The 22,596-nt window shown below is 38.6% G+C and overlaps 1 protein-coding gene across 2 annotated transcripts in view; it reads left to right on the top strand.

Moving 5' to 3' along the window:
* UBE4B (ubiquitination factor E4B) overlaps window positions 1–22,596 on the top strand; it is a 126,082-nt gene that overhangs the window by 45,769 nt on the left and 57,717 nt on the right. Inside the window, exons 3-7 of one of the 2 annotated variants that reach the window (XM_008568821.1) lie at window positions 9,397–9,532; window positions 16,551–16,638; window positions 17,676–17,820; window positions 19,911–20,139; window positions 20,606–21,016. In XM_008568821.1, coding sequence (XP_008567043.1) covers window positions 9,397–9,532; window positions 16,551–16,638; window positions 17,676–17,820; window positions 19,911–20,139; window positions 20,606–21,016 — 1,009 coding nt within the window. The remainder of the gene's footprint in view (window positions 1–9,396; window positions 9,533–16,550; window positions 16,639–17,675; window positions 17,821–19,910; window positions 20,140–20,605; window positions 21,017–22,596) is intronic. The other variant, XM_008568820.1, reaches the window with a different exon arrangement.

The raw sequence follows: 22,596 nt of genomic DNA, 5'->3' as shown, positions 1-22,596 counted from the left end.
TTTTTTTATTTTTAAAAAAAGATGACCGGTAAGGGGATCTCAACCCTTGGCTTGGTGTTGTCAGCACCACGCTCAGCCAGTGAGCTAACCGGCCATCCCTATATGGGATCCGAACCCGTGGCCTTGGTGTTATCAGCACCGCACTCTCCCAAGTGAGCCACGGGCCGGCCCTTCCCTCCCCCATTTTTAGATCATTTTGTGATGGCCTTATTTTCAGAACTTTTTAAGCCTCTTAGGCGATTTTATTTAACATTCTCTTTTGGAACTATGCTGTCTTCCCCAAGTTCCCTTCATGTTTACCCATCAAACATCTCAAATTTGTCTAAGCCTTAGCCTTCCTAGCTGTTGGGACTTCTTTGAAGATGTGGTCATTCTTGCTCAAGATTCCCCCAATGAATCCTTTATCAACCAGTGTCATCTTGACAGGTTTAGTAGGTCTTGTGGAACAGGTCCCCTAGTTACCTTTAAATGCTCTAGAACTGAAGTCAACTGACGTTGTTCCACAGTTCCCCTTGACAAACTGACGAAGCCTTTGATTGACTTCTCAAAATATATTTTTAAATGCATATAATAAAATATAAAGGATTACAAAGGAAACCAATTATATAGTAATATAGTTATCAAAATATTTTTAAAGATGTAGTACAGTTATTAGTATTCACCTTTATTAACACTTTAAATAAAAGATATGGCAGCTAGTTAAATTATTACTTTTGAGCCCCTGAGTTCTGTTTCTGTCTGTGGACCCCAGCTAATGACCCTCTGTTCTGGGAGCAGAAATGAACAATGGGCCTTTTTAGAACTAGTAAGAAGCCAAATGATATGTTTGGCCTCTGGGCTAGTTCTGGGGTCTGGCTCAGAAACACAGAATCCATTTCCTCTGTCTGATTGCTAGTCTTTAATATACTTAACAATAATTTAACTTAAAATTCTTTTTTAACATTATGTTTGCACAAATGATCTTTGTCCTGCTTCTGTTCATGCATTTGAATACTTGAATAAATGGCTTCTATTTGCTGAACACTGTAATAGGAGCTAGGGATGCAAAGATGGGTAAGTCTCACTGCTGAGTACGAGGAAACAGACTTGTGAAGAGTTCCAGGTGCTGGTGCTCTGTACTTGACAGAGTACATCCATAAATAGTCACTTATGCAGGCTCACGGCTATGTGCTGTTGACTTTTTTGGAGCTTTTACACATAGGTATTTATCTGATTGAAATTTCTGCCTTGGTGGGAATATAAATTAATACAGCCATTATGGAAAACAGCATGGAAGTTCCTCAGGAAACTAAAAACAAAGTTACCATTTGATCCAGCAATCCCTCTTCTGGGTATATATCCAGAGGAATTGAGATCAGTATGTCAAAGAGATGTCTGCACTCCCATCGAAGCCACCTAGGTGTCCATCATCAGATGAATGGATAAAGAAAATGTGGTGTATATACACAATGAAATACTCTTAGCCTTTAAAAAGAAGGAAATTTTGTCATTTGTGACACCTTGAATGAACCCGGAGAACACTGTGCTAAGTGAAGTAAGCCAGGTGCAGAAAGACAAATACTGTATGATCTTACTTATATGTGGAATCTAAAAAAGTCGAACTCATAGAAGTTCATAGACAATAGAAAGGTGGTTACCAGAGCTTAGGGGGTATGTGGAGTAGATGTGGAAAGGAAGATGTTAAAGAAAGAGTACAAAATTTCAGTTAGATAAGAGGAATTAGCTTGAGTGATTTATTGCACAGAATGGTGGCTGTAATAAATAATAATGCATTGCACATTTCAAAAAAAATTTTGCCTAGGATTATTACTTTTAAAAAACGGGGAGCATCCTTCCATATCCTACTACAATTGTTATTGTTATTGCTTCAAGTTTGCTTGATATGTTCATCTCTTTTACATTTTAGTTTATGTCTGTTGTTACCAATAATTTATTGACCACTGTAATGTAGACTTCATTTAATATATTTATTTAGATCCCCCGCCATGTGTTAGCTTCTGTTATAGGCTATGAAAAAAATACATAATATAAAAAATATATAATATATTCATTAAAACCCCCCCCCCCATGTATTAGGCTATGAAAAAAATCATAAAATCTATCAGATGGCAATAATTGTGGAGAAAAATACAACAGAATGTTGGAATAAGTACTGCTGGGGAGGACACATTGCTATTTTAAATAAGATAGTCAACTGTAGGCCTCATTAGAAGGGTGACATTTTTAGCAGAGCTTGAATGAAGTGAGGAAGCAAACCAAGTGGATATCTACGGGGCTGTCTTTCCAGACAGAAGAAAAACAGATGCAAAGAAAGGGCTTGGTGGGCCGAGCCCGTGGTGCACTCAGGAGAGTGCGGCGCTGGAAGCGCAGTAGCGCTCCGCCGCGGGTTCGGATCCTATATAGGGATGACCGGTGCGCTCACTGCGCTCACTGGCTGAGTGCGGTGCGGCCGGTCTCAAAAAGGACAAAAAAAAAAAGAAAGAAAGAAAGGGCTTGGTGATGATCGATAAAAGGCGGGGGTGGAGCAGCCATCCTCAATTTCCCCCCTTTTCCTTCTCCAATTTTGAGACTTTAATGAACATCATTATTGCTCAGTAGTACATTTCTAGGAATTTCAACCAAATTGAAGTCATTCTTTTATAGTAAATTGTCTTTGGCTAAGAATGTTATCGGGAATGACAATAACATTATAACCTTTTGCTGTATAATTGATTGCTGTGTTAAAATGCTAATTTTTTCTTCTTCTACTTGGTCCACAGCTTGGGAGAGGGAGAGAGATCAAAGGTGGTTAAGAAGCTGGCTAGAGGCAGAGGCTCATGCAGAAGCCCCAAGGCCCAAGGGTTGCAGCAGGATCCCTACATGGCTACTAGGGCTTGCGAGGTGCCTAGTAGTGGTTGAAATCCTTTGCTTTTAGTTTGTACATTTTAGTTCTGTTGAGTTGTGACAGGTGTGTCCTATGCCGGCCAGATTTCTTCATCTCACTGGAGAGGACTTTTGGCCACCAAAGGGGTATGTTCTATTAGTTCTGGGCTCTATCATATAGCCTTATTCGTAGGGTCATACTACTTTGTGAACCTGGTAAAAGTGCTGATGTCTTGCTAGTGAGAAGCATGTACTGCTGGGAATCATCTTCCTTTTTTGACTTGGAGTTGATCATCTCCCTTATCCCCGTCTCCTCCTTTGTGCTAACCTGGTCCTGCAACCTCTGCTGTCCTCATAGCTTTGCCAGCTGCCTGCATCTGACTCCACGCTGCTCACCAGCACTCTGCCTGCACAGTGGGATGTGAACCGTGTCACAATACTGCTTTCATTCCCTCAGTCAGGCTTCCAGGTATACCACAGGGATAAATATTGCATGTGAGAGTAGTTTCCATAAAATGTAGCCCCTGTCCTGTAGGGAGCTTATGGCTTATAGGAAAAGTAAGACATTTCAGTAACCTGCTCAAAGGCCTTCCTTCCTTGTCTCCTTATTCACAGCTGTAATCTAGTTCGAGGGCTTTCCAGGTTCTCAGTATTCAGGCTCTACCCTCCTTTTGTAACTCAGTGTCCTGATTTTCAGATCATGTTTTCTGTTTCTATCCCAACTATCTTACTTGCCCCAGAAGGCCTCTAATTTGTAGAGACTGTGCCACACAAACTATTCTTAGTTTTGTGCACATTTGTCTTGTTTTTCTAACTAGATTAGAAACTCTGCAAAGAAAACCTGTCTTCTCTCTCTCTTATCTGTTGAGCTCATAGTTACGTATCGAGGAAGTAATAGGCTGGTTGCTTTGGGAATATGCTGGTCACATTTCTCACCATCTCTCCGCAGTTTCCCAATTGGGGTCTAAGGGAAATGAGTTTAAGAAAAAATTAAGGTTTTGGCATCTTTGGATGCAGCAGGGTTTGTCACCTTTAACACTTAGAGTTGAGTGAGTGTACTTTTAGAGCCTTAATGTTGAGTCCCATGCAGCCTCCAGCAAAAGGGTGTTGAGCAGGCTTGGCAGCATTGGCGGTAGACTCCTGAGCCACACCTGCCCTTTTGCCTTATCCATCCCCTTTCCTGTAGATAAGCAGAACCCCTCTGTCCCTTCTGCTTCTCCCACTGAAATGAGATGTGTGATCCTAAAGAAAGACCAAAAATAATCTATTGCCTGTATAGCCCCAGGCCTCTTGATTACAGGCGGTTCTGTTAAATCAGGTGACTGATCTTCCCAGGGCTCCCTGAACCTAGTAGATGAAAGAGCCTAGCTCAACACTGAGCTGAGAGAGAGCCTTTGTGAAGTGTTAGAAAGTGTCAAGCAGGCAGTGTGGTGTCATTTGGTTTCTTTTATTTCTAAAATGTGTATATATTTAGAAATGGGGATGCATAGTCGAGTGTTTAGATTTGTTATTGTAAACTATAAAGCACGGTTCTTTTAAAATAACCGAATGCATAGTTTCTAACTTTAATAGAACTGGAAAGGGCTGGAGATTTTTCTGCTTCAGTCTCATCATTCTACAGATAAAGAAACTGAGGCATGTAGAACTTAAATGCCTTAACAAGTTACAGAATGTACTAAATAGCATCCATTTAATGCTACAACCATAAATTTAGAAAGTATCCTCAAAAGCCCTATTGTAGTCAGTGATATATATTAAATATCTACTATGAAGTGCATTCTGTTATTAGGGGCAGGGGAAATGGTTCTAGATACAGAAATAAATGTGGTATGGTGACTGTTTTTAGGGAACTCAAAAATCCAGTTATATTTATGTATCCTTTTTAGACTACAGGAGCTAGGTGGACTAACTATAATTTGTTGGGGGGCGGGAGGGGGCTGGCCAATATGGGGATCCAAACCCTTGACTTTGGTGTTACAAGGCCGTGCTCTAACCAACTGAGCTAACTGGCCAGCTCTCATTGTGAATTTTTTAAACTACTGTAAGTATGGAAGCAGTAGTGGGTCAACAGTAGTAATACTTCATGTGATTATTGGAGCTGATAGGTTGGGAGGTGTCATTGAACACTGGTGGGATGTTTGCCGCTGTCTCTTGCCTAGTACTGAAAACGGAGTAGACCAGAGTAAACGTTGAGGTAGCGAAGTCTGGCCTGTTCTCTACACGCAGGGCTTTGTCCTGGTTTCTCATTCCGTACTTGTCTGATGCGTACAGGTGTACCTGTGGAGTTTATAAACACTTTCACATTTGGTATTTCATTGGATCTTCACAACAGAACTATGAGGCAGGCTGCACAGATAGCAATATTACCCGTTTACGGGTGAAAATATTAAGTGACTCGCTCAAGGTCACATAACTACAAATCATGAAATCAGGGCTCCAATTCTACTCTTTTGTTAAATAAACATTTATTTTAGAATAATTTTCAATTTACAGAAAAGTTACAGGGAATTCCCACGTGCCCTTTTTCTAGTTTCTCCTAATATCTGGTACATTTGTCAAAGCTCAGGAATTAGCCTTGGTATTTACTATTAACTAAACTAAACATGGGTCTTCTTAGTCTCCTTTGGTCTGTGACAATATCACAGTCTTGGTTTTCATTATGTTGACAGTTTTGAAGAGTATTAGTCAGTACTTTGTAGAATGTCTCTTAACTTGGCTTTGCCTGCTGTGTTTTTCTCATGATTATACCGGGGTTATTTTGGGCAAGAGCATCATGCAGGTGAAGTACCCTTCCCAGCACATCCTGTGGGGTATGTAACATCCATCTGACATCCCTGGTGACATTAACCATCATCACCATCACTGGTGAGGGTTGCTCTTGCCACGTTTCTCCACTGTAAAGTTACTATTTTTTCGTTTTTGTATTCAATTAGTTGGTATTGAGTTCCTAAGTGGAGACCGCACTCAAGATGTGGGAATTGAGCTTCACCTTGTGGAGTGTGGGAATATCTATATACATTCTGTGGAATTCTTCTCTAAGGATGATTTGTCTCTTCTCCCCTGTTATTTATTTAATCTCTTATGCCAACATGAACCCATGTATATCTATTTTATACTTTGGGTTATAATCCAAATAGCTACATTATTTATTTCACATGAATTGCTCCAGTTTTGGGCATGGGAGCTCTTTCGGATCCTCTGTCCATTTGACATGCCTCTTCTTTTATTTTTTTGAGCACTGTCTTCTGGCAGTATAAGGTGCTCTAGGCTCATCTTGGTTTTTCCCTGCCAAAACTCTAGAATCGGCCGTTTCTTCAAGGAGCAGTCCTGGACTTTTGACCCCAGGTGTATGATTCTTTGCATGATTCCTCTGTCTCATAAATATGAAGATCAAAGCAGTTTCCAAATTTTGGTTGTTGGTTTTCTTGTCCCAGTATTTTAGATACCATTGTTTCTCTTTATGGGTTTGAAATTTTATTTGTGTTTATTAACAAGAACAAAATGTTTTCACCAGGAAGTGTGCTGCTGATAAGATGTGTCAGTCTGCTGTATGGAATCAAATATGTTCATTATAAATAGTTTTGAGGAGTGAGACTTGGTATTGGCCAAATAAAATTTGAGTATACTTTGTATTTTCTATGAATGTCAAGATCTATGTAAATAAATTGTAGAATTTTGATTATTAATATTCCTTTTATAGGAATAGTTTTGTTTCTGTAATTTTGGAGTGCATAAAACATATAGCTTTGGTTTAAAATAGATGATTGAAGGACTTTCAGCAGTCTGGGGTAGAGGGAATAGCAGCATTATATGAGGAATCAGGAGACCTGTGTTTTAATCTTTGCTGCATTTCTAACATGGCAGAGGTCCTAAGGGAAGTTTTTAAACTTCATAGATCTTGATATTCTTATCTGTAAAAGAAGAGGGTTGGACAAGATCTTTAAGGTCAACCACCCTTCTCCCTTTTTTTAAACAGCTTTATTGAGGTGTTAAGTTCCCTTCTGGCAATTCTGTGGTTCTTTTTATATTAGAATTTAGCAAATCTGTTCGTGTGTGTGTGTGTGTGTGTGTGTGTGTGTGTGTGTGTGTGTGTGTGTGTGTGTGTAATACTGGAACAGGCCTAGTTGAGGTGTTAAGTTCCCTTCTGGCAATTCTGTGGTTCTTTTTATATTAGAATTTAGCAAATCTGTTCGTGTGTGTGTGTGTGTGTGTGTGTGTGTGTGTGTGTGTGTGTGTGTGTGTATAATACTGGAACAGGCCTAGTGTTACAGGTTAAAAATAGGCATTTGGTTCTAGTTTGTACTTGAAAGGAAATATCATTCAGGAAATACTACAATACTGAGAGGAAAATCTTACAGAAATAAAATCCTTCGTATTTCCTTTAACAATCTGATCTTCCACATAGAATGTGTAATTTAACTTTAACAAGCTAGTATCACAGAAGTTTGGAAACTGCCATCTCAAATGTTTTTAATTCATATTTTATAAAGCAGACATGGCTTCTCCATGTTTTGTTACACAAACCCTCACTTTTGCAAAATTCATTTATAAGTTGATATGTGGGGATTTTATTCATCTTCTGAAAGAGGATCAGAGGAGGTTGTGTCTTTGTTTTACTTCTTTAATATTTGGCTTTACAGAGATGAATGAAGGAAAAAAAAAATTTAATTTCTTGAAGCTTGGCTTCCTGACTGTGATTTCTCAAGTTAGGGGTGAGAGAGGGTGAAGTCAACAAGAGAATGTGTGTGGTTTGAAAACACAGTGATATTTTGTACTACTGTTTTCATGTATTTTAGTCACAGTGTTTAATTTATATTGATTTCTAAATAAAGTAAAACAGGCCATCAGTTTTTTAAGTTTAAGAAAGTGGAATCACATGGTGTATAGTGATTGAGAAACACTGATACACGTAAGAAATTGGGGAGAATTACCCCCACTTGACCTGGAATGTGAATATCACATGGAAGGTACAGGAAAAAATGAATTCAGATGATAGCTTTGATATCTTATAAAAATATTACAAATACGGTATATTACACTATATAGTATACTGTGGTACTGTATTACCAATACTATAGTATTGTACACATACTATACCATAATATACTATGTTGAAAGTGTAATTTGTTAAACAATTTATTGTAATTATTGGCTTAATTTTAGAACTGGTTTTATAGGGCAGAAATTTTAAAGCCTGCTTAATTGATATCCCATAAAAATTGTTGAACTTTATTATTAATTTTAATTTAAAAAGTGACCTTTCATTGTGATAGGTAAAATAATATTCTCCTGTGGACATTGTTGATGTTCTGTTATTTATGTCTTCAGTAAATATCTATTGAAAACTTACCTTGGGTTACACTTCTTGAATTAATGCTTTAATTAAAGTTTTACTGTCTTCTACAAGCTTATTTTAGAATTCTTACTACATTAGATACTTTGTGTATTTTACGTGATTCTTCTTAGGAATAGTTTCCTGAGAAACTAAGAAAATTTAGTTTCTTGTTTCCTTCTTAAGTTTTGCAGAAGTTTTGATAAACTAATATATGTTAAAAACTACTGTTAAGAATGGACAAATGTTTTATTAAGTGAAGAGAGATCTTAAAGGGTGGCAAGTTCACTTAGATTGTTGGGAGAGTTAAAATTTTATCCATTTTGTAATTGTTTCAGTTATAACTGGTAACTCAAGTGTTATTTTTTTCTCTCAGAAACCTGAGTCTCATTTTCCTTTTAGCAACATAGGTGTATATTTCAGATTACTGGCAAATGCCTGGGTAGACAGTCCTTTTTTTTTTTCTTTTTGATAGATATTCATAGGAATAAAATTATTTTTTAATTACATGAAAAACATGATTTTAAAGACATTGATGAAGAAATTGCTATGAGAAGTAATTTGTCCCTATACTAATGACTACAGTTTCACTATAAGCTCTATGAGGGCAAGGACGGTGGCAGGTTTTTTATTTTCACCAAGATGTTCATGTAATAAGTGGACTGATCTATTTTGAAGGACATTGCTTAGTTGAGTCTATTTGCATTTATCAACATTATTATGAAAATATCAAACATACAGCAAAGTTGAAAGAATTTTGCAGTGAACACTCATATGCCTACCGTATAGATTTTTCTACTAGCATTTTATTATACTTGCTTTATCAAACATCTGTCTGCCCGTTAATGTATCTTATTTTTGGTGCATTTCAAGGATTTTCCTGGTCTATCGTGGAAGCTAATTTGTATTCAGGAACCATAGTTTGAATTGGTGGAAGGGAGGTGATAAGTCAGCTTTAGACATCAGATGTTCCTCTGTTACTGACCTCAGAACAATTATATTGATAAATTATGATTTCTTACTAATGTTCCTGTGGTTTTTAATATTATTTCCAGCATTCGATGTAATCGTCTGATAGAAATTCCTCAGTTTCTGAATATCATGATGGTGTGAATGCAGATCATGCATGTTTACCATTGCTGTTACAAACAGCGTTACCATTATTTCCAATGGGCTTACTTTTTCATGCGCTTTCTGTTTAGGAGTAGCCCATCGAAGCCAGAGCAGTGAAGGAGTCAGTTCTCTCAGCAGCTCACCCTCCAATAGCCTTGAAACACAGTCTCAGTCTCTTTCCCGTTCTCAGAGCATGGATATCGATGGTGTCTCTTGTGAGAAAAGGTAAAGTGAAGCCAATTTTCTGATACGCTGTTTTATTTGTGGAAAGGGGAAGATTCGTTCACTTTAGTCTCTAGTCCAGTAGCCTCAAATGCCAGCCCAGAGACCCAGGCCAGTCCTTAGCAGATTAGAGCTAAATTTATTACATTTAAAGGTCTTTGTATTATTCTGGAATGTTCATTATACTTTATTTTGCTGTTATTAAATACCTTTTATGAAATAATGGGTGTAGGTGGTTAAAAATATTCTTTTTAATGTCCTTGTTTTGCAAATACAAAGTTGGCAAATAAATGTCAGTTCCTAAAAATTTCTTCCAAGTTTTACTGACCAGTGAAATTTAAAAGTTGGGAAAGTTTCAGACAAGTAAGCTGACTGCCCTCTTTGTCCATGAGGATCAGGGTATCCTAGAGCAGCAGAACCTTCCTGTGCTGCAAGCGTGCTGTGAATGAGTGATAGAGTGGCACAGGTGTTGATTCCTTTAATCCTTGGGCAAGTCAGACCCCGAGGCTTCATCAACTTTGCCTTCAAGCAGCTCCCTCTGTTTATATCAGTGGACCAGAAAAATATCATTTTCTGTGTGTGTCATGATGTAAAAAAGGTTGCAAGGCACTGGTGTAAAGCTTCAACACTTGGGGGATTGGAGTGAGGAGACATATCAGAGATCACCCTATATAAAACAAAAATTCAGGAAGGACTACACTTGCAGGGAAAAAAATCACATAGAAAATCTCTTCCATAGATTAAAAATAATTATGTTTTTATTATCTTTGCTCTTGTGGAGGTATTTAAAAAATCAATCTAACTCTGAGATTTTGTGACCACTAGGTGACTTTCATGTGGGTTTAGGCTAGATTTACACTACTAGTGTAGTCTGAAAAACCTTAAGCTAAGAAGTGGACTGAGGCCTATAATGCCTTTAGACATCTAGCAGAAGCAACACAAATTATTGCAAGTCTTCAGAGAATTTCCTTAGAAAAAGTTCTAAGAGGGCCGGCCCGGTGGCGCACTGGAGAGTGCGCTGCTTGGGAGTGTGGTGGCGCTCCCACCGAGGGTTCGGATCCCATGTGGAGACCGGTTCCCGCTCACTGGCTGAGCGCGGTGCGGGCGCAACACTGAGGGTTGTGGTCCCGTTGCCGGTCCCCGGTACGGGCGCGACACCGAGGGTTGCGATCCCGTTGCCGGTCCCCGGTACGGGCGCGACACCGAGGGTTGCGATCCCGTTACCGGTCAGTAAAAAAAAAGACAAAAAAAGGAAAAAAAAAAAAAGAAAAAGTTCTAAGAAATATGAGCTCATAGGGAGGGGGTGAGAAAAAAAAAATATGAGCTCATAGTCAAAAATTGCAAAACACACTAGAATACAAGTTACCATGAGTAAGAATCACCAGAATCAGTAACAATAAAATTTATTCTCCCAAAGATTTTTGGGTTTTGGAATTATCAGATAAAGAATACAAAATATGTACACTTGAATAAAAAAGGGAATTGAAAACATAAATAAGGGACAAATGACTAAAAACCAAGTGCATTTGAAAAAGGACCAAATAGACTTTCTAGAAATGAAAAGATAATTCAAATGGAAAACTCAGTGTAATAGTTCAACAGTGGATTAGACATACCCGAAGAGAGAATTGCCACATTGAAAGAGAGCTGAAGAAATTATCCAGAATATACCACAAAGAGAAAGATGAAAAATATGAAAGATATTTAGAGATACAGATGACAGAGGTCAAGTATATATCTAAAATATCAAAAGATTATCAAAAGGAGAAAATAGAGACTTGGAGAGCATCCCTGTCTTCACTCTTTTTCATATTCCTTCGTCTGCTAGTTTGGAAGCTGTTATCAAAAAGATAAATGGCTGAGATTTTTTTCTACAGTTGGTAAATGATATGAATCCTCAGATTTAGGAAGCCCAGTGAATCCTGAGCAAAACAAAGAGAAACTTGTACCTAGACATTTTGTAGTGAAATTGCAGAACAACAGTGACAAAGACATTTAAACCACCGTGGAGAAAAGAGAGAGAAGAAATGACAGGCAGGCAGGCATCTCAGTGCTGGAAGCCAGAGGATGGTGGAATAACAGCCTTAATGCTGAGAAGAAGGAACTGTTAGCAGGGACTTGTGTACCCGTGTGGATCTGTCTTTTAAGAGCAAGTATGGGGCCAGCCCAGTGGCGCATTCGGTAGAGTGCGGCGCTCCCGCCGAGGGTTCGGATCCCATATAGAGACCGGTCCGCTCACTGGTTGAGCGCGGTGCAGGCGCGACACCAAGGGTTGCGATCCCGTTGCCGGTCATGGTACGGGCGCGACACTGAGGGTTGCGATCCTGTTACTGGTCACGAAAAAAGACAAAAAGAAAAAAAAAAAAAAGAGCAAGTATGAAATAAAGACATTTAGAGATTTTAAAAACAATTAAACAACAACAAAAAACCCCTTTTGGTATGCCAGTAGAAACCCTAATTTTTAACAAATGTAGTTTTAAGAAGAAGGAAAATGATCTCAGGACTAATGTCTGAGATGCAAGAAGGAGCGCTAAATGAAGAATAGGATAAACACGTGGTACATGTAACGAACACTGATAGGTAAAACAGTAATAGTGTATAAAACAGCAATAGATGAGAGGAGTAAAGATTCAAGTAGATCGGAAATACTGAACAGCAATAGCAGGTAAGCCAGAAGAGGTGTGATGAGAGCACACATTCTCAGGTCCTTTATTATCTGGAAGAGGGGTAAAGGTACTAGATAACTTTTAGATTTTGAGTTAAGAATATTTGCTAAAATTTTAAGAGTAACTATTTAAAAAATAGAAATGGAGTATATTTTCCAAACTAGTAAAGAAAAAATATGGAACAAAGTGGGGGAAGAGAGTGGGCAGAACTTAAGTCAGTTCAAAGAAAGGGAAAAAGAAATACAAATTTTAAAAAGGGACAAATAGCACAAAATAAGATGGTTAAAAAAATCAAAGTATGTCAGTATTCACAATTAATCACAATTAAAAGTCATAGGTTGGATGAAAACAAAACAAGACTCAGCTTTATATTTGTTTACGGAAAGCATACCTGAAATATTAGGGTAGAGAAAGATTGAAAGTATAAGAAAGGGAAGAGATATACCAAGCACATACTAAATAGAAGAAAATTTGGGTAAACATTCATTAGAAGTTAGTCAGTCACTACAAAATTACAGCTAGATAGGAGGACTAAGTTCTTGTGTGCTATAGCACTGTAGGGCAACTACAGTTAACAATTTTATAATGTCAAATAGCAAGAAGAGAGGATTTTGAATGTTCCCAACACAAAGAGATGGGTTTGAGGGGACGGATATGCTAATTACTCTGATTTAATCTTCACAAATTATATACATGTATCCAAATATCACATTGTACCCAATAAATATGTACATTTATTATATGTCAAAAATAATAAATGAAAAAATTAAATTAGACTTTAAAGCACACAGCATTATTAGAAATAAGAATTTTATAATGATACATGTTTACCAGGAGGATATAACAGTTTCAAACATATGGACAGTAAATAATATAACATTGACGTGTAATAAAGCAAATATTGATAGAACTGCAAGAAGAAACAAACACATACATAATCATAATGGGAGATTTTTAACATGTCTCTTTCAGTTATCAATAGATAAGGACAATAAACATCAGCAAGCATGCAGACAAATTAAACAACACAGCCAACAAGCTTGATCAAATTGAAAGATACAGAACTTGGTACCCTGCAGTCTTTCCTAATACTCAGAAATGTTTCAGGAATCAGAGTCATACAGATCATGTTTTCTGACCAGTACATTATAGGTTAGAACATTAATATAGAACTTTTTAAAAAACCTCATACATTTGAAAATATTTTTAAAAGAGCATGCTTTTTTAGGTGAAAGGTCAAAGAAGAAATCATAGCAGAGATTTGAAAGTATCTACACTTGAACAATAAATATTACGTATCAAGATTTCTACATTCAGCTGAAGTGATTCCTAGAGGAAAATATGAAGCTATAAATCTATTAAAAATGAATAAAGGAAGAAGAGAAAAGTGATAAATAAATATTGGGAATAAAAGCCCTTTTCTGGGAATGTTTCTGAAATGTTCTTCCCTGGACATGTACATGGTCAACCTCCTTCCTGCCTTTGCTCATGTGCCATTTCTAAGTGCAGCCCACCCCACTTAAAATGGAAAGTGCCTGCACTCTTAATGGCCTTTCCCTGTTCTTTTTTCCTTCATTTTTTCATAGCATTTATTTCTCCCCAACCCTCCCCCTAGCATTTTTCATTTAATATATCTATGCTTTGCTCATTGATTATGTTTACTGTTTATTATCTTTCTCCCTCTAGGATATAAGCTCTGTGAGGTAGAGATTGTTTCGTCTCTTTTGTTGATCAATATCTCAGATACCTAGAATAATGCCTGCACAGAATGGGCACTCAGTAATATTTGTCACTGAAGAAGAGAATTCCATGAAAAATATAAATATACAAAGTCCATATCAATTTGAAGATTTGGATGAAAATCAAATTCCTAGAAAAACATCATTCTCCACAAAGTTGATTCAAGAAGAGAGAACTTAAATTATCAAAAACCATGAAATAAATTGAATCAATATTGTAAATTTTTCCACAGAAAACATCTTGCTCATATGATTTTTTTTTTTTTTTTTTTTTTTTTTTGAGTGGCTAGCTGGTACACGGAATCTGAACCCTTGACCTTGGTGTTATCAGCACCACGCTCTAACCAAGTGAATTAACCAGCCAGCCCTCATACAAGTTTGTAGGTAATTCAACTGTTCCAATTTTGCAGAAATTTTTCCAGATAATTAAAAAAATAGGGAGTGCTTCAACTCAGTTTATGAAGCTAATGTGACCTTGTTATTGAAACTAGACAAGAATAATGTAAATGAAGAAAATTAATTACACGATAATCATACTTGTGAACGTATTTGCAAAAATCTTAAGATACTGACAAATCAAATACCACTGCACATCATAAAAAACGGGCAAAACGATTCTGTTGGGTGAGCTGCCAGGGCAGTGGTTACTGTGGGCCAGAGTAGTAAGTGATTACAAAGGGTCACAAGGGGGCTTTTGGGGTTTTGATAACATTCTGTTTCCTGATCTGGGTGCTGATCGTATTAGTATGTTTACTTTGTGAAAGTTCATTCATCCAAACACATATCTGTGCACATTTCTGTACATAGATTTCAATTAAAAGTTTATGTAAAAAGTAATACAGTGTAATATGATGTGATAAATATGTTACGTTCAACTTAAGTTTATCTCAGGAATGTGTGTGTCATCATTAGAAAATCTGTAAATATTATCCACTGTATTATAAAGAGAAAATCCTTATAATGTTGGTAGCTGCCAAAGATTGATGAAATTTTACATCAATTCACAGTAAAATTCTTGACTAATGAGGAATAGAAAGGATTATTCTTAAACTGGAATATTCCAATATTTTACCAATAGTTTACCAGTATTCCAGAAGCTCCCAGATGTTTCCTAGTTCCCTTTGCAGTTAGATCGGGGTCAAGTGACCGATTCTGTCCAATAGACTATGAATGGGAGTGACGTGTGTCACTTTGAGGTGAAGGCAGTTGAGCCGATGTTCGTCCTCCATCCCTCTCTTCTCTTGCTCCAGTGACCTTGGAGGCTGTATTGCAGATGGCATAGATTAAAGATGGAGTAAGGATGCTTCACTCTCATCAGACTTTGCGTAAGCAAGAAATAACCCCTTATAGTGTTAAGCCTCTAAGATTTCAGAGTGTATGTGTTATGACATCATAGCCTATCTTATTCTAATATAAGGACATCTGCCAAAAACTACAGCTCTCATATTTAGTGCTGAGAAGTTAGAATCACTCTCTTTAAAATCAGGAGTAAGAACACGATGACTGCTACTTCTGCTTCTATTCGACATGGGGATCCTACCTGGTGCAGTAAAACAAGTAGGGATTGGAGCAGAAGAAACAAAACAGTCATTATTTGGCAGATAAATTGGTTATCTATGTAGTAAACCTTATGTATAAGTCAACAAGTTGCTTAGAAGAGGTGTGTATTTAAAATCAGTTACTATGTGCCAGCAATCAAAAATTAGAAAACTTAACTTTTTAAAAAGGTGCCATTCACAATTTCACTAAAAACTGTATGGTACCTAAGAATAAATTAACAAAAGAAGTGCAAGACTTTCATGGAGAAAATTGTAAATGCTTATTGAAAGACCTCAAAGAAGGTCTGAATGCTAGGAGAGAGATAAAGACTCAGTGACGTAATGATGTCATTTCTCCCCAGTTTGATCTCTAGAGTTAATGAAATTATAGTCAGAATCCCAGCAGCATTTTTAGGGAACCTGTAAAGCTGGTTTTAAAGTATGTGTGGAAGAGGAAAGGGCCAAGAATAGCCAAGATACTCTTGAAGTAGAACGAGGTGGAGGGATTGACCTAGCAGATAGCAAGAGTTATCACGAGGTTTGAGGAAGAAAGACAGAGTGTGATTGGCTCAGGGACAGGCAAATTGTCTAATGAACAGAAATGACTATTCAGAAATAGACCCACTCGTTTATGAAATTGGACATATGACATAGGAGATTTCATACTAATGTAAAAAGGATGGTCTTTTCAATAAATGGTGCTGGGACAATTATTTAGTTCACGTGGGGGGAAAATAATATGTACTTAACCAGTTTTTGTAATCAGGCTCTGGTTGAGTTTTATGTCTTTTAAGAATATTATGTATGGAGAATCTGCTCTAATGTTTTGTTTTTTTTTAAGTAAGCCCAAGGAAATGACAGTTTGGGGATATTTCCAACATACATGATAGACAGAATGTTTATATCCCAATATATGAAGAGCTCTTACAAATTAATAAGAAAAAAGACACAAACCTTTATCATTTTGCTTTCCTGACTGATTTTGATTGATATTTTAGAACTTTTCCTCAACCAGCAGCTGTGACCTTGTGTGGGTTTATAAAAAGGTAAAAGATTTTCTTGTCTTTTATACTTAAAGCATGTCCCAGGTGGATGTGGATTCAGGAATTGAAAATATGGAGGTTGATGAAAATGATCGGAGAGAAAAACGGAGCCTCAGTGATAAGGTTGGTAAGAGATGAGCCCCTTGTTTTAGTGTAATACAGATAGTATAAACAGACTATTTCATGTCTTGTATCTGGAGAGTCTATTAGAGTGGGCCACTTCAAATCAGCAGATCCTGTGCAGGAGATTTTTTATCTTTTGAGGAAAAACGGGTAGCCTAGATTGTCCTTTTAACGAAAGTGTAACTCAGTTCTTTATCTGATAAAATCCCTCAGTTATCTTTGGTTCAGGTCCATGTTTTTATTGGTAAATTTACTTAGTAGGAGGGACTAATTTAGAGCCAATTAGAATTTTTTCTGTTTGTTTTTTGCTGAAGCAAGAGTAGATCATCACATCTTTGGCAGTATTCTGAGGAAAATGTCTGAGAATTGAAGTAAGAATATGTAGAATCCAGTAGCATGTTGAAAGCTTTTTGAAAACATGAGGCTTTTATATTTGATTATCATCTGAGCTTAGTTCCTCATATTTAGGGTTTTGTTTTGTTGTCATGATTTAGATAACTGCATCTCCTTCTGTTCAGCAATCATTAGGAATGCTTTAGGCAGCACATTTAGAAGTTAGACTGTTGCCTGCTCGTGGTGAAGTAGTTTATTTTGTATAGTTCTTTAATATTTACAGCATTCTTACATAGAGAATATTTTATCTGTGGTGGAATGTAATGAGAAATGTTAAATTTTGGAAAAATTCCTGGGAGGAAATTGGATGTGTAACTAGAATGTTAACCTGGTCTTTTGGAGTTCAGAAGAGTAAATAGATAGGATATATGTATGTCCTTTATCACATTTCTTCCTTGGCAATTCCTGATAATGCCCTTGCTCTTAGATGTTCCGCCATAAATTGTACTATAAGCTCACAAGACCTTGATGTGATAACTTTGAAGTCATAGTAACAAATTGAGTTTTCCCTTAATCATGGGGTGAATGGTTTTATGCATTTAAAAAATATCCTCATTAGTAAAAGATTAAATCAGAATAAGGTGTTTTTATTGAAGCATTCAATTCATACCTCCTATTAATTCTCAAATCTTCTTTCTTGCCAGGAGCCTTCATCGGGCCCTGAAGTGTCTGAAGAGCAGGCGTTACAGCTGGTCTGTAAGATCTTTCGTGTCTCTTGGAAAGATCGGGACAGAGATGTCATCTTTCTTTCTTCTCTTTCTGCACAGTTTAAGCAGAACCCAAAAGAAGGTAGGAATGTAGCTCAACAGTCTTGTTTCAGTGTACTTAGAAGAAAACAAGATGTCTGCTCTTTGACCTTTTCCATTATCCACACTCACTCTATTTTGCTTTTCGGTTGTATTTATTTATTTATTTTTTAACGGGATCACAACCCTTGGCTTGGTGTCGCCCGCACCACGCTCAGCCAGTGAGTGCACCAGCCATCCCTATATAGGATCCAAACCCACGGCCTCGGCGCTATTAGCGCCGCACTCACCCGAGCGAGCCACGGGGCCGGCCCATGGGTTGTATTTTTGATTCCAGGGATACTTGGTGAGGACGCTACTGTTAGGCCATTTGCTTCCCTTTCCACTGATCTTATTAATAAATTATTTTTTACTTTTATGATTTCTACAAAAGAAAATGATATAAATCAGGTTATAATCTCCATTGTGTCAGAAATTTAATTTTTTTCCTTTGCAGTAGGAAGAGAAAGCATTAACTCTTCTTATAAAGTAGGCATATACTGGGTAGTCTCCAGGGATCCTGATAGAGATGCTCTGTCTGACCTATACCTGCTTCAAGTGCCTACAGGCTGTGTGTAGACAGTGGAATAAATCTGTTTGATTAAGTTGCTTAGCAAAATAGAACATAATGACACTTTGCTGTGTTTTCCAGGATTCCATTTTAAGAGGCTGTGCTAAGCCACACTTACAACAAAATAATAAAAGTTTTAGCAAGATACCAGTATTATAGGGCACTATCATTTTTCTTAACAGTAGTCATTTGGAAGACAGCAGTGGTAGGGGAGGTATGCCGGAGTGTTTTTTTTGCATATTGCTGGACTATAACCTCCCTGATGGTGGGGATTTTTGCTTGTTTTACTCACTGATTTATCCCCAGTGTCTGGAAGGGTGTATTGCACAAAACAGTCCCTCAATAGATACATTTTAAAGGAATGAATGAGTATCAAGCAAATTGCCTTTTCCTCCCCTATGCTGCCTATGCTCCAGGGAGGGAAAAAAGTCCTCTGTGTTCCTGGAGGATGGATAGGCTACTTCTTTTTTTTTTTTTTTTTTTTTCTTTTTCGTGACCAGTAAGGGAATCGCAACCCTTGGTGTGGTGTCACCCGCACCGCGCTCAGCCAGCGAGTGCACCGGCCATTCCTATATAGGATCCGAACCCGCGGCAGGAGCGTCACTGTGCTCCCAGTGCCACACTCTCCCGAGTGCACCACGGGGTTGGCCCAATGGATAGGCTACTTCTGATTTTACTGACATCTCACTAACTCTGGTTATAGAGAGGAGCTTAGCAGCCACATGTTTCAAAACCCTGCCGTTGTTTTTCTTAGGATTCTCAAGTCTGTCTTAACATATATAACTGGTAATTTTCAGTAACGAAATCTGATAAACTTTACATGGTTTAGAACTTTTATTTGTTTAGTGATATTTAAAATGTATCTAAAGACCAACAGTAAATCAGTTGGGAGCTGCAAAAGAATAAGAAGGAAGCTAGAATGTAAAACCTCGGACTTAATAGTTTTACTGTATATGAAGTGTATATAGACTAAGAAATACTAACCCACTTGCATTTGTAGTGTGGTAAACTTCTGTCGTTGGGAGTAGCTTTTTTTTTTTTTTCGTGACCGGCAACGGGATCGCAACCCTCGGTGTCGCGCCCGCACTGCGCTCGACTGAGTGCACGCGCCACCGGGCCGGCCCTGGAGTAGCTTCTTTTTATAGTTAGTATATATTCACAGTAACTCTCATTGACTACACTCCTATTTTTTGTTAAATAAACTTTTTATTTTGGAATAATTTTAGAATTACAGAAAAGTTTCAGAGACAGCGCAGGGAGTTCCTGTATATACTTCACCCAGTTTCCCCTAATGTAACATTTTACATAACCACAGTACATTTGTCAAAACTAGGAAATTACAATTAACTAAACATCAGACTTGATTTGAATTTCACTGGGTTTTCCACTTATATCCTTTTACTCTTCCAGAATCCAAGCCAGGATACCACAGCGAACCATTCTGGTTCAGTGTGGCTTATTTGACGACTGTGTGTCTGTGAAGGACCGTGTGTAACCTGTTCTTTATTTTGCCTTCCCAACAGTGTTCTCTGATTTTAAGGACTTGATCGGCCAGATTTTAATGGAAGTGCTCATGATGTCCACTCAGACTAGAGATGAAAACCCATTTGCCAGTCTGACAGCCACATCACAGCCCATTGCAGCGGCAGCTCGGTCACCAGACAGAAACCTCATGCTAAATGCTGGCTCCAATCCAGGAACAAGCCCCATGTTCTGCAGTGTGGGTTCCTTCAGTGCCAGCTCTTTGTCCAGGTCAGTGTGGTTCTCTTTGCACATCTAATTGGTATAAAACATCCTTGAAGTATGTAGGAGAAGGGAATTTTTATTCACCAATCTGCGTTGTGCAGATTATGGCATGTGTTGTATTTGGGGGGATGGACTTAGTTGTTAGAGTGGGTTTTGTCTTTTCTAGACTTTTTTTTTTTTTTTGGCTTTCCATGGTTGGGCTATTGGTAGATTACATTTTAGAAACAAATGGCTGTGTATACTACATTCTGTGAAAAGACGGCTTTTTCATATTGTAAGTTTAGCCTCTAGATCAGTACAACAATTAGATTATAATTACTCAGATGCTTATCTAATGGACCTATTATACTGGAACTCTTAGAGATCTGAAATGTGATCATACTACCCTTTAAAAGCTTGATTTTCCATTTTAGTTCATTGCCTCAAGTTTTTCTTCATTTTTCTTTTCTTTCCTCTTTCTCAACTAACTCAGCCTCTTTGAAACTAGTCCAGCTCCCACTCCCAGTCTCTGGAGCTCTGTGCCAGTGATGAGTCCGTGTTTTGCCTCGCCTTCCCGTGCGGCCAGCCAGATGGCTGTGCCTTCCTCTTGCCTCGGTCCTCACGGCGCGGCCTCCGGAGCTGCTGCGGGCAGCCAGCCCTCATCTCCACGCTACCGCCCCTACACGGTCATGCACCCGTGCGGGTCTTCCCCTTCTCCCGCCCCGCGGTCCTCAGGCATCTCCGTTCCGCCTAGCTCCCCAAGCCTCCCTACCCTCGCTAGCAGCCCCCAAGCAGTGCCCGCCAGCAGTTCCGGACAGAGGCCCACCAGCATGGGCCCACCTTTACCGCCCGCCTCACCCAGTGCCGGGAGCAGACGTCCCTCCTCCCTGAGGATCTCTCCTAGGTACTTGTTCAGCAGGAGAGCTGTGTGTATGTTTGCAGTGCAGGGCAAGGAGGTTAACACGGATGGGAAGAACTGCTGTGTGACACTGACCTCAGTTAAATTTTGTTGTTGTTGCTTTGGGTTATTAACCCGTGTGGCTAACTAGTTGGGTAGGCACGCGCCCTGAGTCTATGCTTCTGCCAGGCTTGGAGCACATCGGAAAGTATGGCTTGTGCTCTGTGAGTCCTTTTCTTCCCTTCTGTCCCCTCTTTCTCCTTTCTGTATGGGGAAAAAAAAAAAAGAATGAATGAAATAACTTTGTTTTTTGCAGTCTAGTTCACACATCATTCCTTGTTACAAATGAATTTCAGAAACTATGGTCAATGATGTGTTTGAGAGTTGGGCTCACAGGACCCCTTGACTTTTTGTACTGTTGCCAATGGTAGTTGAAATTCATTGAGACCAGGGGGTTGTGGGAGAAATCCGGGCCCGGTGTCCGGTACTTCTGGTGAGTGGGACTGGGGCACTTTATGCCTTGGTGCTGATTTTTGGTACATGTAATCTCAGCCTCTTAGAAGCAGTATTAGAATTCCACTAATCCTGTGGCCCCTTCTCTCAAGTGTACCTATGTAGTTCTGTAACTTAGGTGAATTTGTTTTCTGCATGTCAGTAGACAAAGCTTTTAGTGTAAAATTTATTTAAAAGAACAGCAGTTGCAAAAGCTTCTCCCCTCTTGTTTTTCCTTTGTTCCCTGATGACCTTTTTTGCTTTTGTTGTGGTAGTATGTACGACAACCCTTTCTCCTTCCTCTTCCTCGCACTTTCTGGGGACAGTAGTGATGAAGAAGAAGAAGATGATGATGATGATGGTGATGATGAAGGTGGTGGTGGTGGTGATGATTTTTCTTGTGTCCAGTTTGGCTCCAGGTATCAGAGGAATGGAGTCTTACCCCTGCATGTGCATAGGTGCTTAGGAACTAACTTTTATAAGTCCTAATTAGCGGTGTGTGTTGAATCCAGAGAGGATAGGGTTCAGTGAAGTGGGCTGGCAAGGGTACCTAGGACCTTACAGGATAAAGTGGCACTTAGGAAAATTTTCATAGTTGTCACCTGGTAAGTTTGGAGGAAAACTTACATAGAACCATTTGTCAAAAACATAAAAACAGATTAAAGATCAGCCATCATTAAGGACACCCACTCCTAGATCTAAAATGAGGGACCCTCATTTATCTGTTGCAAGAATGTTCTTGTGAGCTACCGAATGAGAGCAACATGTACTTTGTGAGGCATGTTTTCTCAAGTACAGTTGCATGGACTGCTGCTATTTAGGAATGGCAGAGGGGCTGGGACGTGTGTGTGTGTGTGTGTGTGTGTGTTCCCTTCCTACTCCTGTGTCCCTCCTCACCCCTCTATCAAGCTCAGTGTGGGCAATCCATTGAAGAATATGTGGGGCCATGTTCTCTAGTATAACTGTGATTCTGCTTTCACTTCTCACCTTCAGTTCTCCAAGCACCTCCTTGACCTTGGTGAAGCCAGACCCCATTTGTCAAAAGAACCTTTAGAAATGGAATGGCAACAGAGGCTAAATCATAGTTCATGATG

The sequence above is a fragment of the Galeopterus variegatus genome, unplaced genomic scaffold (genome assembly GCF_000696425.1).
Source record: "Galeopterus variegatus unplaced genomic scaffold, G_variegatus-3.0.2 Scaffold445, whole genome shotgun sequence".
NCBI classification, from domain to species: Eukaryota; Metazoa; Chordata; class Mammalia; order Dermoptera; family Cynocephalidae; genus Galeopterus; species Galeopterus variegatus.
This window is presented reverse-complemented; position numbering and strand designations above follow the sequence as displayed.